Source organism: Denticeps clupeoides, chromosome 8 (assembly GCF_900700375.1).
Source record: "Denticeps clupeoides chromosome 8, fDenClu1.1, whole genome shotgun sequence".
Classification (NCBI taxonomy): domain Eukaryota; kingdom Metazoa; phylum Chordata; class Actinopteri; order Clupeiformes; family Denticipitidae; genus Denticeps; species Denticeps clupeoides.
The window spans coordinates 23,130,173-23,146,837 of record NC_041714.1 but is presented as its reverse complement, the minus strand read 5'-3'; the positions used below and the strand labels follow the sequence as shown (position 1 = coordinate 23,146,837).

The 16,665-nt window shown below is 49.1% G+C and overlaps 1 protein-coding gene across 2 annotated transcripts; it reads left to right on the top strand.

The window, feature by feature from the left end:
* Window positions 1-581: 581 nt before the first annotated feature.
* LOC114795416 (brain-specific angiogenesis inhibitor 1-associated protein 2-like protein 1) lies at window positions 582-14,667 on the top strand. 2 transcript variants are annotated; one of them, XM_028988652.1, is made up of 14 exons: window positions 586-1,008; window positions 1,550-1,625; window positions 2,382-2,468; window positions 6,271-6,332; window positions 6,597-6,668; window positions 6,876-7,010; window positions 8,512-8,664; window positions 8,820-8,984; window positions 9,205-9,325; window positions 10,458-10,683; window positions 11,466-11,525; window positions 11,616-11,760; window positions 13,790-13,827; window positions 14,190-14,662. In XM_028988652.1, exons 1-14 carry the CDS (start codon window positions 958-960, stop codon window positions 14,260-14,262), a joined length of 1,464 nt encoding a protein of 487 aa, XP_028844485.1. In that variant the 5' UTR covers window positions 586-957; the 3' UTR covers window positions 14,263-14,662. The 2 variants fall into 2 exon arrangements, with proteins under 2 accessions (XP_028844486.1, XP_028844485.1); XM_028988653.1 differs by lacking the exon at window positions 11,616-11,760 and having other exon boundaries at window positions 582-1,008; window positions 14,190-14,667.
* The last annotated feature ends 1,998 nt before the right edge of the window (window positions 14,668-16,665 follow it).

Sequence of the window (16,665 nt, the reverse complement as noted above, 5' to 3'; positions counted from 1 at the left end):
TGATTCGTTACGAGTTGGTATGAATGGGCGCACCTTGCGCGCCAGCGGCCGTGACGTCACGACGACACATGACGTCAGCAGGAACGCGTGTAGAGAGTAAAGTTCATGGGAGGGGCTTCGTTTTTCCCATTATGGAGTGTCGACGTTGTTATAAAGACGACCGCGAGAGATCTGTATTTCGCTATGAATTGGAATGAATGGGTGCACCTTGCGCGCCGTGACGTCACGACGACACATGACGTCAGCAGGAACAAGTGTAGAGAGTAAAGTTGATTGTGGATTGTCGACGTTGCTATAAGGATCTGTGATTCGTTACGAGTTGGTATGAATGGGCGCACCTTGCGCGCCAGCGGCCGTGACGTCACGACGACACATGACGTCAGCAGGAACAAGTGTAGAGAGTAAAGTTGATTGTGGATTGTCGACGTTGTTATAAGGATCTGTGATTCGTTACGAGTTGGTATGAATGGGCGCACCTTGCGCGCCAGCGGCCGTGACGTCACGACGACACATGACGTCAGCAGGAACAAGTGTAGAGAGTAAAGTTGATTGTGGATTGTCGACGTTGTTATAAGGATCTGTGATTCGTTACGAGTTGGTATGAATGGGCGCACCTTGCGCGCCAGCGGCCGTGACGTCACGACGACACATGACGTCAGCAGGAACGCGTGTAGAGAGTAAAGTTGATTGTGGATTGTCGACGTTGTTATAAGGATCTGTGATTCGTTACGAGTTGGTATGAATGGGCGCACCTTGCGCGCCGGCGGCCGTGACGTCACGCGTCCCACCTTTCCGCGCTCCCGCGGACGCGCCCGGGGAAGTTGTGTGCGCGCTGCGCGCCGCCGCTGACTCATATTCGCTTGGTGTGCGCGGCGGACGCGGCTCATGTCTCTTTTAAATTTTATCCGAGCGTTTTGAAACACAGGGGGGATTTTCCGCCGCTGGACGCCCGCCGAGATGTCCAGAGACCCGGACGACGTGAACAAGCTGACGGAAAGTACCTACAAGGTAAAGGAAAGCGCTGCGTTATGTCGCGTTATAACGTCTCAGGACGCTGCGTAATGAGTCCAGCGTGTTCGGTGCGTGTTCGGCCTTTTATTCTAATAGTGTAAATTACACGTGTGAGTGTGAGTGTGCGGCTCGGCTCGGCTCGGGACAGGGAGAGACAGGAACCTGTTTTGGGGGTGCATACCTGGCCCTGTATTGTTGTGCGAGGGTGTGTCTGGGGAGGTGAAAGAGGAACCATTTCTCCATCTTTGCTCAACACCTGCATTCCTGTCGGCCTGCCGGTCCTCTCGCCCGGACTTTGCTCTCCAGGATCCTGCTGAAGGGAGTAAATGATTGAAATGTTCCTCGTCCTGGAGGTTCCTACCTGTGTGGAGGTTCTCCAGCCAGGTTCTCTGATAAGGAACGGGACGGTACAACTGGGGACCGCAACACTAACTCTGCCAGACGAGCAGTTGAAGAAACATCTTTATTCGGCACTGACTGTGGCGCTTGTTGTAAAAGTAGAAGTTGGAGATGATCTCAGCTTTTTTCTCCCCTTCAGAATGTGGTGGAACAGTTTAACCCGGCGCTGCGCAACCTGGTCAACTTGGGCAAGAGTTATGAGAAGTCTGTGGCCGGTAAGTATATATATGGGGTATGTAGATGTGTGTGTATAGGTAGGTAGGGAGGTGTGTGTATAGGTGTGTAGATGTTCAGGTAGGTGTGTGTGTGTAGGTAGGTAGGGAGGTGTGTGTGTATAGGTGTTTAGATGTTCAGGTAGCTGTGTGTGTAGGTAGGTAGGGAGGTGTGTGTGTGTGTGTGTGTGTGTGTGTATAGGTGTGTAGATGTTCAGGTAGCTGTGTGTGTATAGGTAGGTAGGGAGGTGTGTGTATAGGTGTGTAGATGTTCAGGTAGGTAGGTGTATAGGTAGGTAGGGAGGTGTGTGTATAGGTGTTTAGATGTTCAGGTAGGTGTGTGTGTAGGTAGGTAGGGAGGTGTGTGTGTGTGTGTGTGTGTGTGTATGTCTGTATAGGTGTGTAGATGTTCAGGTAGCTGTGTGTGTATAGGTAGGTAGGGAGGTGTGTGTGTGTGTGTGTATAGGTAGGTAGGGAGGTGTGTGTGTATAGGTGTGTAGATGTTCAGGTAGCTGTGTGTATAGGTAGGTAGGGGGGGAGGGGGTGTGTGTGTGTGTGTGTGTGTGTATAGGTAGGTAGGGAGGTGTGTGTGTGTATAGGTGTGTAGATGTTCAGGTAGCTGTGTGTGTATAGGTAGGTAGGGAGGTGTGTGTGTATAGGTGTGTAGATGTTCAGGTAGCTGTGTGTATAGGTAGGTAGGGAGGTGTGTGTGTGTGTGTGTGTTTTCCCCTCCAGACCCGTGTGCTGTGTGTGTTACAGCGATGACGCTGGCTGGTAAGGCCTATTTCGACGGCATCTGTAGGATTGGGGAGAACGCGGCCGTCTCGCCCGTCTCCAGAGAGTTGGGTGAGTTTCTGGGCGTCGGCCTTCACCTCCTCGCAAGAGCAATCGCTCCGCCAGCGCGGGTCTGAGAGGCTGCATGTAATAGATTTTTAATTATTGATTATTGCAGCATGAAATGTAATTACGCGCGACTCGTCCTGTTTGTGGTTGTCAGGTTTTTATATCGGTTCTGCTGCTGCGTATTCCTACTGATACGCTGTCAAAGAAAATGGCAGTGTCCTGAGTATGTGTGTGTGTGTATGTCGAGTTGTGTGTGTCGCTGTGTTGAGGTGTGTGTGTCGGTCGAGGTGTGTGTGTGTCTCTGTAGATGTGTGTGTGTGTCGCTGTGTTGAGCTGTGTGTGTGCGTGTGTGTGTGTGTGTGTGTCGGTCGAGGTGTGTGTGTGTGTCTCTGTAGATGTGTGTGTGTGTGTGTCGCTGTGTTGAGCTGTGTGTGTGCGTGTGTATGTCTGTAGAGGTGTGTGTGTGTGTCTCTGTGTTGAGCTGTGTGTGTGTATGTGTGTGTGTCGCTGTGTGTGTGCGTGTGTATGTCTGTAGAGGTGTGTGTGTGTGCGTGTGTGTGTGTGTCTCTGTGTTGAGCTGTGTGTGTGTATGTGTGTGTGTCGCTGTGTGTGTGCGTGTGTATGTCTGTAGAGGTGTGTGTGTGTGTCTCTGTAGATGTGTGTGTGTGTGTGTGTCGCTGTGTTGAGCTGTGTGTGTGTGTGCGTGTGTGTGTGTGTGTGTGTGTGTCGGTCGAGGTGTGTGTGTGTGTCTCTGTAGATGTGTGTGTGTGTGTGTGTCGCTGTGTTGAGCTGTGTGTGTGCGTGTGTATGTCTGTAGAGGTGTGTGTGTGTGTCTCTGTGTTGAGCTGTGTGTGTGTATGTGTGTGTGTCGCTGTGTGTGTGCGTGTGTATTGTGTGTGGGTGTGTGTGTGTGCGTGTGTGTGTGTGTCTCTGTGTTGAGCTGTGTGTGTGTATGTGTGTGTGTCGCTGTGTGTGTGCGTGTGTATGTCTGTAGAGGTGTGTGTGTGTGTCTCTGTAGATGTGTGTGTGTGTGTCGCTGTGTTGAGCTGTGTGTGTGCGTGTGTATGTCTGTAGAGGTGTGTGTGTGTGTGTGTGTCGCTGTGTTGAGGTGTGTGTGTGTGTGTATGTAGAGGTGTGTGTCGCTGTGTGTGTGCGTGTGCGTGTGTATAAATCAGTGGCGATGCTGCTTCATCTCTCGGCGGTTCCAGACGCGGTGGATGGAGGTCTGGAACGTTCTCTCCTGCGGTTCGGGGCGCCGCAGGCCTGGCGTTGGCAGCGGCCGTCTCGATGCATCTCTGCAGCTTCCTGTGATGCGCGTCCTGCTGCCTGCTGGCAAGCGTCTCGGTCCAGACGGCGGGACCAGAGACACGCAGAGCGTCCAGAGACGAAGAGGCTGGAGTTTGGGGTGTCCTCTCCTTCGTGTGGGCTGGGACCATCACTAGCGTGCCCACACCGAAACATGGCTCCCCACAGACTCGCTAGCGGTGCAAATGTCTTGAGACAAATGACGTGAGAAGTGGGATGTGGTCCGGGACGAGGAAGTGGAGGGCGTGGCCGCTGTAAGGATTAAAAACCTGTCCAGTCATGTGATCTGTAATGAACGATTCCACTCATTAATGATAGCAGTGGACAAACGCGTGTCCCGCCAGAGCAGACACGGGCGGGGCTCGGGTCCGCGCCCGTCTTCTGGCTGGGCTGTGTGTTACTTCCACCTTCCGTGGCAAGTTGAGACAGAGTCCCGGCGTTCTGCTGGTCAGATTTCCGAGGCGGAATACACGCCTGTCCCGGTTCTGGCGTGTAGAACCCGGGTCATCAACATCTCCAGTAGCACGAATGGAAGAGAACAAAGGACTCAAACATTAGAACGTTTCGGAAATTCTTTTGTCATTTCGTCAGACTTTCGTCTGTTTCATCGCAAATGATGATCAATCTGCTGCCGTGAACTCTGACCCCTCTGCCCCACCCTGCTTCCTGGAAGATCTACGCACTGTGTTTTTGGAGAAAGTTTGTTCAGACTTGTTCCTGTTCACCAAGTAATCGCTGTGCAGCAGATTGTTGTGTGCGTGTGCGTGTGTGTGTGTGGTGTGGTGTGCGCGTGTGTGTGTCCCAGACTCAGGTCTTCATGAGATCCGCAGCAGTGTGGCCTGGAGGAGGAGGAGTTAACTCCTCACGTTATCAGTAGATCATATAGAACCATGAGAAAGTCTGAAAGTTGAGTCGTGGCGACTGGACTTTCTGTCTTTTTAATGTAGAGACGTTTCATTCTGCGTCCACAGCAGAACTTCAACTTCCTTCAGGTTGAACGCAGCATGAAACGTCTCTACATTAAAGACAGAAAGTCCAGTCGCCACGACTCAACTTTCAGACAAATTCACCTGTGTGACACCATGAAAAAGGTCCATCACTGCAAAAGGTGATTATTGTTCAAGATTGGTAGAGCAATATAAGACGTGACATATGTGATGCAAACACAGGATGATCAATAAATATTGATTTAAAAAAATCTATTAGAAGTGGCCATGAGAGGCAGTAGGCAGTTTTCCAGACGAGGAAATAATTTCGTATTTTGTTGTAATTTAGTAGCCTCTCAGGGGGACCTGGTGGTAAAATAATCACAATTTTGCGTAACCGTGTGCGTTTTCCATGCCGGATAATGACGGGAGTGTAAACCCCACTAGGTCCTTATCAGACTGCGTACAGCTGTGTGTGTGTGTGTGTGTGTGTGTGTGTGTGTGTGTGTGTGTGCCATATCGACTGCCACTGTATATCATGCCAGCAGTTAAGCCCCCAGTGCAGGTCCTGACTCTCGTGCTCTGTGACTTTAAATCTTGAAGTGACTGGCTGGACCTTTTTCACCGCGATAACACGCAGCACAAAGGCTGCTTGTCCAGGCGGCTCCCGATGACCTTTAAATGGCAAGTGGGATATCAGGGCAGCACCTCTGTTCCACCACTGGAATATTCTGACCTGACGTGGGTGTTGTTTCCTGCGCTCTGGATTCCTCTCCCGGGGCTCGGGTTCATTGTCATGTTCAGGCCTTTTTGTTCCTCTGTTTGTTCGCTCTGTGTTGAACTCTGGTGTCTTTTCTAAAGATGTTTGGCCCTCACAACCTGTTCCTGTAATCCGCCTCTCTCTGTGTATATGCATATATATTATTAAAGAAGAACGGGTGGCATGAAAGTGGAAAATATTCAGCTGGAGCATCATGTGAGTGTTCATTCATTCTCACGTCACCCTGCATTTGAAGTCTTAGTTAAAAGAAACTCATTCAGGATACAAGGGATTCATTCCAATAAAGGCAAGAGAGCATAAACGTCATCTTTTTCCCCCACTTTACCAGTTCTCTGGATGATCTAAATCAATTTCCAGTAAAACTACCCACTTCTGCCCTTACAGTTCCTGGTTAATATTCAGCCAAATCTAAATATAGTCGTTTGTGGCGCCCGGTGCCCTCTGATGCCCTTTCAGTGGTGTTTACTTTAGTCTGGGCGTGGACAGATGACCGTTCTAGATGCATGGAATTATATTGATCTATTGATGCAGACGCACCGCTGGAGAGAAGCCATTCGTCGCTACTGATGATATACGGACAAATTCGATGAATCCGTAAATTCGTTATGTACTGGCGACATCATGTGGGTGTTTTTAAACTCATCCTGAGCAGAATGAGTGAGTGTGCAGCTCATATCACATTAAAATATCGAATAATTACACGTGAATTAAAAATGAGAAACATTATGGCTGGTGGGGATCGGTCAGACTTTTTATTATTTTATTTTCTGTCTATCGTTTCTTCTTCCTTCAGGAGTGGTCCTGATGGAGATCTCAGAAACTCAGAGGAGGATCCACACCGAGCTGGATGAAATTGTAAGTACATGCACATATTCAAAAAATAAAAGAGAAGTCGTCTAATCAAGGTAGAGAAGAATAGCTCTTTATTTTTAATTTACTCCCTGGACGCATTTACCATGTTGCTATTTTCACTTCCTCCCTGTAGTTCGCCATTGAACGAAGACTTTATATAAAATATAAATGAGCTTTAGAGTCCGCATCACAGCGTTTACGTGAAGAACAGAAATGCTGGTCAGCTCGCGCTGTTATAGGGTCTCCTTTTTGCCGTTCTGCTCGCAGTTTAAGAAGTTTCACAGAGAGATCATCACCGAGCTGGAAAAGAAGACGGAGCTGGATGTGAAGTACATGACGGTCAGTGTTCTCGAGTGTTGAGGATTCCTTCTAGTCTGATGCAGCAGTGGGATCATTTCTGATGGAGCAGAGGCCTTCAGCAGCTCTTCAGTGTAGGGAGTATCCCGATTGGCTCCTGCCAAGGCTGCTGCCCGACTCCATTAGAAACGAATCGGTTCATCCACCCGAATGGCGCCGATTGACTCGGTGAATCTCTGTGCTCCTCAGGCCACCTTCAAACGCTACCAGTCCGAGCACAAGCTGAAGCAGGACTCCCTGGAGCGCTCACACTCTGACCTGAAGAAGCTCAAGAGGAAGAGTCAAGGGAAACATTCCACCAAATATGAGATCAAAGAGAACGAGGTGAGTGTGTTCACGGTATATGATCCTGGCGTGAAGGAGAAGTGAGCAGGACACGGTTCCCCAAGGCTTATTGATGCCCGAAGCGAGTCCAGTCCTGCAGAGGAGCTACAAACTGCCTCCAGATTCCCCAGATCTCCATCCGACAAGCTTCTGTTGGATGTGCTGTTACAACAAGTCCATTCCGCAGAGGCTCCACGTCCTCGCAACTACCACCGATGGAGCTTGTTTGGTCCGTGCTGTTTGGATTGCTAGTTGATTGAAGCCTGGAGCTGCTGATGGCTGGTGGTTTACTCTGCTGGTCACTTCATGCACGGCTTGACAAGCGGAGGCGTGTGTGTGTTTTTCTCCCGTCTCCTGGTGGAGAGAACGTATATATAGCCCGTATTCAGGGTCAGGAGCTGTGCTTTTGTGCCTTGAAAAGACATTTACAGTAAATAGGCCTACAGCCTCCCCACATGCAACATCAAGTATGACTTCTGGATTTATAAAATAAGCAGAGAGCGACATGAAAGGACCTCCTGCTAGTTAATTCTCACCCAGCCCTTGTTGTTGTGTAATTATTTCTAATGTATGAGGGCAGGGTGGCTGCTTTCTCATCCCCCCGGCACCCCACGTTGCTGCGGGCACCCCAGCGCTACCATGCCCGGCATGCAGATGCCTTTAATAAAGGATTCTGAAGGGTGCAGCAGCAGGAACATGTCCGTCTACGCGGTTTCCACCAGGCTCGCCGTTTCGGGCTCTGTGTTTATCTCTTGAGCTGGTGTGCTGGTGTTGAAATTCCTTTTCTCCGCGGCGGGTGGGGAGGGCGAGCCTCATGGTTCCTCGTGGCTTCAGGATTAGCAGAGCTCCAGACCGACTGCTGACTCCACGTCCAAGTGTGTTCTCTCCACTCTGTGGTTTCTCTGTTTCTAATTTAATTAGCATATAATTTGCCACCTACGACTTTTTGTAAATGGCGAAGCGGAGCGTGAAGTGGAATCGAAGTCTCAAATCAGTACATGGTTTTCATACTAAAGTGATGCTAGGAAAGGTTTGGATATTTGCAGTATTTGTAATATGCATTTTTAATTGTATGCGTGTGTTTATTACACTTCAGCAGTTATTTGCAGAATTGAGGCACATTAAATTTGTCGTCCTCAAAAGGAAAATCCCCGGCGTCCTCAAGGACCCGCGTAAGGGCCCTATACATTTCTACAACCAGTGAAAGTTGGTGTTGAGGAGATGTGTCCAGTCTCTGGTGTTGTGGTGCAGCAGGTGACACCAGCAAGGTACTGCTGATGACCGATAGAAACGGACACTGGGGAGGCGGTCCGTTTTCACCGTCGCTATGACGACTGTCAGGAACAAGAAGCCCCTCCTCCAGCTCCGGGGACACGCCCTACTGGTCAGAAACAGTGCCCTCCTGGCAGCTTCCATTCTCTTCACGCTCTGCATCTCCACCGGTCCCCTCCGCCGCACGGTCCCGGCCCGTCCAGACCTGACGGGTTTTTGCTCTCTGCAGTGTTTGGAGGCGATCTCGTCACGGCAAACGGAGATGCACAGATTCATCGCCGATGGCTGCCGGGAGGCGCTGATGGAGGAGAAGAGGCGATTCTGCTTCCTGGTGGACAAGCACTGGGCTTTCACCTCCCAGATATCAGACTTTCATGAGAAGGTAAGCAGAACGACGTTCTAGAACCAGTATCCCAGGACGTCTCTTTATTAACAACTGGCTCGGCTGGAAGAGTCACATAGTTCAGCGCTGGTGAAAACTGAAACCCTCGGAGTCTTTCTGTTTCTCCACCGCCTTTTCTCTGTGGTTCGGAGCAGGCCAGGGAGATGCTGGCGGAGAAGCTCCCCAACTGGCACGACAAGTGCAGCGATGGCACCCAGGTGCCCGACTCGGTCATGAACATGATCGAGGGTCTGCACACCCCGGAGACCTCGCCGCAGATGGAGCGCCACGGCGTGAGGAATCCAGAGATACGGAGCCAGGTGAAGACAGCGTGGAGGCGTTTTAGGACTTCACCATGTTTATCTTATCTAAGCAATGATTAAAACTCTGAGATAAGAGCATCAAACCGCCGATAAAACTCAGAACAAAGCAGGCGGTTGTTCCGGAAGAAGTGTGATTGCATCAATTTAGCATATCGTATAAAAAACTGTCTCTCTATTCACTCTGGATCATGGTTCCACGGTTCTATTCCCATTCTAGAGCAACCTGGAGCTGGTGATTCCTCCGCCTGCTCCTGCGCTGAAGGCCCAGACCAGTCCACTGGCCAGCATGTTCACGCAGGACGCTCCCAGAAGTCCGCTGTCGGTGGACCACAACTCAGGCACGTCCATGTCGATTCTGTCTGTGTTCGCACAAGGGCATCAGTTCCTTGTGGAGGAACGTTAATGCCACCCACCCACCAAGACTGTCCCATGGTTCCCTTTCAGTCGCTTCACTCGGTAGAACACAGGAAGTGTGGGATAACCTCTCCTCCAGGAGATGGGGCAACAACATCTCCCCTCAGTTCTCACGCTCTTCACCTTTCCAATTCAGCGACTTGTCCATCTGTACTGGAGAGTGTGTCAGGTCTTGACTCTGAGAGCCACCCATCCTTCTTCATGTGAAGGAGGACCTTGTGTGAGGGAATTTATTCTCCTTTATGCAGTTGATCTCACCGACACTGGAGAGGGTCAGGCAGGGTGTGCCTCGAAGAAATGGTACCCGTGGACACAGGGTGTCTCCCTCTTCACAGGGACCTTGTCTCTCAGGCAGGGGTGCAGGTGATCCACCCTCGTCCACAGCCGTGGTGCCTTCAGGCATGTCTGCTGAGAGGTCAAAGCCTGTAGCAGAAGGCCTGCCTGCTAATGCTATTGCCACCATTCAGAGCTCCAGGTCCTCCTCACCCAGGGGCCGATAAATGCAGATTTTTCGAACTCTGGTGTCAGGGGAGGGTCTGGATCCATTTCTCTGTTCCACTGAGCGTATTCTAGCATTTCTGCTGGACCTGCTGGAACAGGGTTGCTCATTTTCAACTAGAACGCTTTATTTGGAAGCTATTTCATGTTTGTGTTGATGGGGTGTCGCCAGGCTCCCCCTTGTCATATGTTATCTGAAGGGCGTGCGAGACTGAGGTCAGTCAGTAGGCCCAGTGGTTCTGGATGTGAGGCTCTATTTAAACCCACTGGGTTGGTGGATCTTTAGGCAGTTTTCCACTAGACTGCATTACTGCTGAGTGATTCTCACGTGCCCATTGTCTACCTTGGCCATCTGTCATCTTCATGGCTGGTTTTCCTCCCTTGGGTCACTACAGACAGGGACATCCCAGAAGAAGTTGAGAAAGGACCCAGCTGTCTAGACTTTATTTACATTTTCAGCGTTTACCAGACGTCCTTATCCAGAGCGACTTAGTCAGTAGTTACAGGGACAGTCCCCCCCTGTAGGACCGCAGTCATGGCTACGCTCGTCTGTTACAGAGTCGGCTGATCAGGACAGTTTGGGAAGCAGCAGCCTGTCCGGCTCGGCCTCCGTGTCCAGCGGTGGTGTCGCCATGATCAGGAAGCTGCGGGTGGTCACCATCTTTCCACACACGGCCGGGAATAACGACACGCTGCTGAGCTTCGACGACGGGGAGCTCATCACCCTGCTGGTCCACGAGGAGAAGGACGGCTGGCTGTACGGGGAGATGGACAAGACGGGACGGTGAGTGTGGTTAGGAGGGCACAATCCCGGAAAACTCGTGTGTTCTCCCTTTGATTGAGTAGCATGTTTAATCCGGCCCGTTCAGAATTTATGTTGCGACACCTGAACAATGAGCCGGTGTTCAGCCAGAAGAATTTCCTGTGCCGTGGTAACCGCGACCCGGAGGCTGAAACGCATTTCATTCGTGTCACTCTGACTGTCACCGAGTCCCTGCCTGCTGTTCGTTCCACGGACATATTTCACATGCCGGGCTGACTGCATGCATGAGCTATGGCCACGCCCTCAGACCCTCGGGATCTCCAGAGTTCTGCACTGGTGCTCTAAATCGCCACATACATTGTTAAAGAAATAGTGCCGTATGATTCTTGTTTTCTGTTTTATTTGTACTTTTTGCATGTCTATTATTGTTGTAGTCTGATCTTTTAGTACATTTATGTCCTTTTAAATGCTGTGTTTTTTATTCAGTATTATTTTATCCCATTTTAATATTCCAGAAATCCATAAAATGTTTTTTTGGGTTTTTTTTGTGGTGGAAGAACTTTTTTTCTGCAGAAATGACTTCCGCTCACTTTGATGCCTGGCAATTACTGCCGAGTCCAGGCTTATTCTGTTTGAGGGAATGGCAGTTTCTTAGCAACCAGATCCTGTCTGGAGTCGTGTGTTGGGCTGCGGTCTGACGGCGAATGCGCCGTGGAATTCCTCTCTTTTCCTCGCCAGTGATTAAATTCGGTCAGAATGTGTAAATGCGGCTGCTGATTTGGTTTTATTTGCTGTCGTTGCAGGCGAGGCTGGTTCCCGTCATCGTACTGCAGGCCGTGCAGCGATCCGGCAGCGGTGAACCGGTAAGCCCCGCCCGCAGGCCTGCGGAGATGGGAATGATGTGGTAGAGAGAGAGAGTGAGAGAGAGTGTAAGGCTGCTGTTTGGTGCTCAGGGTGGGAACGCCGGTGCAAAGCCGCAGAGTGACAGACGTCCAAGAGCCGCTGCTGGACGATGAGCCCGTCCTCCTGCCCCCGCCCGACTACAGCGACTCCCACCGAGAGGAGCCAGAGCTGTCCTCCCTGTCACCTGACAACACGGTCAGTGTGGAGTTTACAACTTCCTGTCCAGAACGGTCCACTCTACAGACCTCCACGTTTACTTAAAGCACCACGCAAACCAGGACAAATACAACTATTTTAAGAAAATTTGGATAAAATTACATTTTTAAAGAAGAAATAATTCACGTCTCACTTGACTGTCAGTGGGAGGGCAGCTCTGTCTGGAGCCCTGATGGGCGTAACGGTGGTTTACTGACACGAAGGAGGACGCCGTAACGGTGGTTTACTGGCACGAAGGAGGACGCCGTAACGCTGGTTTACTGTGACGAAGGAGAACGGCGTAACGGTGGTTTACTGACACGAAGGAGGACGGCGTAACGGTGGTTTACTGTGACGAAGGAGAACGGCGTAACGGTGGTTTACTGACACGAAGGAGGACGCCGTAACGGTGGTTTACTGTGACGAAGGAGAACGGCGTAACGGTGGTTTTACGCGAAGGAGGACGCGTAACGGGTTACTGTGACGAAGGAGAACGGCGTAACGGTGGTTTACTGTGACGAAGGAGAACGGCGTAACGGTGGTTTACTGACGAAGGAGGACGCCGTAACGGTGGTTTACTGTCACGAAGGAGAACGGCGTAACGGTGGTTTACTGACGCGAAGGAGAACGGCGTAACGGTGGTTTACTGACACGAAGGAGAACGGCGTAACGGTGGTTTACTGTGACGAAGGAGGACGGCGTAACGTGGTTTACTGTGACGAAGGTGAACGCCGTAACGTGGTTTACTGTGACGAAGGAGAGGACGGCGTAACGCTGGTTTACTGTGACGAAGGTGAACGGCGTAACGGTGGTTTACTGTGACGAAGGAGGACGGCGTAACGGTGGTTTACTGACGCGAAGGAGAACGGCGTAACGGTGGTTTACTGTGACGAAGGTGAACGCGTAACGGTGGTTTACTGTGACGAAGGTGACGCCGTAACGGTGGTTTACTGTGACGAAGGTGAACGGCGTAACGGTGGTTTACTGTGACGAAGGTGAACGCCGTAACGGTGGTTTACTGTGACGAAGGTGAACGCCGTAACGGTGGTTTACTGTCACGAAGGAGGACGCGTAACGGTGGTTTACTGACGCGAAGGTGAACGGCGTAACGGTGGTTTACTGTGACGAAGGTGAACGCCGTAACGGTGGTTTACTGTGACGAAGGTGAACGCCGTAACGGTGGTTTACTGTGACGAAGGTGAACGGCGTAACGGTGGTTTACTGTGACGAAGGTGAACGCGTAACGGTGGTTTACTGTGACGAAGGAGGACGGCGTAACGGTGGTTTACTGGACGAAGGTGAACGGCGTAACGGTGGTTTTGGTTTACTGTGACGAAGGTGAACGGCGTAACGGTGGTTTACGGACGAAGAGGACGGCGTAACGGTGGTTACTGTGACGAAGGAGGACGGCGTAACGGTGGTTTACTGTGACGAAGGAGACGGCGTAACGGTGGTTTACTGTGACGAAGGAGAACGGCGTAACGGTGGTTTACGGAGACGAAGGAGGACGGCGTAACGGTGGTTACTGTGACGAAGGAGGACGGCGTAACGGTGGCTTACTGTGACGAAGGAGACGGCGTAACGGTGGTTTACTGACGCGAAGGAGAACGGCGTAACGGTGGTTTACGGAGACGAAGACGTACCCGCGGGAGAACATTAGCAGATGCACCCTGACTTCACCCCTAGTTGGTTGTAGGTTAGAAGTTTAAAAAAAATAAAGGCAGGAAGAGGTGAACATATCGTGATTCTGTTATCGTTGATGAACACGGTGAGTAATTATTTTCGTGGTTTGTTTAATCTCCGTCTGCAGAACTATTTACGTGGTGAGTAGTTGTCAGTAGAGATGCGCCTGCTTTTCCGGATGGTTGAGATTCCAGATGTTTAGATCATGGGACGAGCATCTGAAATTTCAGACCTCACTTTAACATTTTGTCATCTGGCAGAATAACAGGAAAATTAATTTTTGCGGTGTGTGTGTGTGTTGGTGGTGTTGTGTGTGTGTGTGTATGTGTGTGTGTGTGTTTCACAGGCTTTAGCAAATGGAATTTCCAAACCTCCATTTCTAAGGTGAGATGCTAGTCATGTTTTAGAAATAAAGTATCTATGCATAATAATAATAAAGTAATTATGCAGCTTGAGGGAGAGGTTTTAACTTGCCTGTCTCATCCTTTATAAATGTAAATATTATATTCATGTTATTTAATAGTGTAAATTGAGTGTAAACTGATATGGATGAATGTAAAGAACATGCTATATTTCACACAGATACAAACCTGCAAATTTCAAACTAAGTTTATAAGATTCATCTTCATCTTTCCCACAGCTGTAAATAAAGAATAAAAAACAATATTATTTCAGCTTCACAGTGTTTTTTTTACGTGATTTTTCCTTTTTTCCGGTGGTAATACGTTGTCCCTGTTCCTTTGTAGTGGAGGGAATCCCTTTGCCACCGTCAAGCTGCGGCCCACAGTCACTAATGACAGATCAGCGCCGGCCATCTGACCCGGGAGCTGCTGTCCTCCGTCGAGTCCTTCCACAGCTCCTGGAGGGCTGGAATTCCGTCGGTCCGCTTCGCCGCCAAATGCCATTAGAAGTCAGACGGAATTCCCCTCTCAAGTCCGTTTCAGCCATGGACATGGGGCGTATATATATAACTAATTTAAATATCTACAGATGTCTATTTTTGGAAAGATTTAGTATGAGCACCACAGTTGTCTTGGCAGTTTACCTTTAAGTGAGGTTCATTATTTATTTTTTTTAAATCAGAATCTGACGTTGCTATGTTTTTATGTTTCAAATGGCTGCTTCCCCGAGGAAACTGATTTTTTTGAGTATTTGAATGTATTTAGATTTTCCTGCGGAAGCTCTAGATGTTGGATCTCTTGTTCGGAGTGATTTTTTTTCTTTTTTAAATACTTCTTATTCTTAGTCTATCTATAGGCAAAAGCAATAAAATATGTATGGGTTTGTACATGTGATGCACCTACTAACACCGCTGTGCTTGTTTTTAAAGGGCGGAAGAGTGTGAAAGTGCCCGTGCACTTTCTCCTTTATCCTGTGCTTTTTTTAATGCTTGGTATCAAAGTTAATAGAAAGCAGGGTATTGGTATTTTTACTGTTGAATAGTGGACTTCGTTTTTAGTGCAATAATGCTGTTTTCAGATATACAGACTCCCAGAAATTACTGCAAAAAAAAACTTTTCCAGTATAAACAAGCTTGTAGCCTGCAGTGAATCTACGGTGACTTTTTATTTTTTTTATTTTTTGTTAATAAAGTTATTGCTCTTTATCAACTGTGTTCATTTCAGCTCATGCTTTCCATGAAATAAACATGTATTTGTAACAACTACTGAAGTCCTTAATAAAGATTACAGTAATTCACTATGTTGCATGTACACCCAATCTGTTGCTTACATGAAAGAGTTGGAATGAACCTGAGCGGATGTAAACAGCACAGACCTCCATGGCAACATAATGCACGCTGCTGTATTTCCATGATGCGTGTTGCTGCTGCGGAACCATGCTGGCTGATCGGCTGCAAGGAGACCCAGCGCAACGTCCAGTTCCACCAGTTCATGCTGTTTACATATCTCATATACATTACTCACAATATGTTAAAGATATTGCGAGAGATTTACTGGACGTCATGCATGCGGTGTTTGTTTCACTTCAAGACATTTTTGTGAAGGGGAGATAGTTGTATTGGGGGTGACAGAACCCTCATTTTGTGGTTTCTCTATGTAATGGTCTCCTTGTGTACAGGTGTGTCTTATATTGGGGCCAATACCAAGACAACCTTTCTCAATGTGGCAATCAATTTCAACATTCTGTGGGTATAAAAAGCTGGTATCATGGCACCTTGGGGTCGGTGGCAGCCAGTCAGATGTTGCTCGTGAACTTGGTGCATCGCAAAGGGTCATCAGCAGACTTGCATCAAGACACAGAACAACTGGCAGAGTTCATGACAGACCAGGAGTGGAGCTCCACGAGTGACAGAACACAATGATGACCAGGACCTCAGGACCTATGTACTCGTTACGCAACTGTAACACAGCTGCAGGCCCGGTTACGAGACGCAAGGGTACGAGGGTTTCCAGACAAACCATTCGCAACCGACTCCTACATGGCTCAGTCACTGCACGTTCTTACCTCAGAGACGTCATAGAACCCATCTGCTCATGGATGGTAATGCTCCACCAAATCGTGGCAGAATTGTCACAGCTCGACTTCAGGATGTTGAGGTGCCTCATATGGTCTGGTCTTCAATGTCCCCTGATCTGAACCCCATAGAGCGTGTCTGGGACCAGTTAAAGCAGAGACTGCATGGCTATCCCTGTTATTGTCTCAATTTTTGGGGTAATAAATGTTAAATTAATGAAAATGGTGTTTCTTCTCATACATTATCAGTAATATTAAATGGAACTTATACTTGTTTCATTAAAATTAAAAGAGGAAAATCACTCATGTAAATAACAATATCCCTAACTTACTGTGAGTAGTGTAATTCATAGAAGAAAATATATCTCAGAAGGCTGTGTTGCCTGACGTGACCCCACACCTCCTAGGTTGTGAGTTCGAACCATGGCTCGGACCTTGTGTGTGCATGTTCTCCCCGTGTCTGTGTGGGTTTCCTCTGGGTTCTCCGGTTTCCTGCCATCCAAAGGCATGCACAGTAGGGGGACCTGCAACTCTGAATTGTCCCCACCCTGCGCCCATTGTCCTGAGATGGACTCCGGCCACCCCACCCAGAGTAACAGGAGTTTGGTGAGAGTAGCATCGTTTGCTGGCTCATGTTCTCCAACATCTACGTTCACGGTAAACCAGATGGTAGATATATAACACGCTTTTTGTAATTACGTATTATCTGCATGTAAATTGTCCTGAATAAATATAGTCATCAGACAA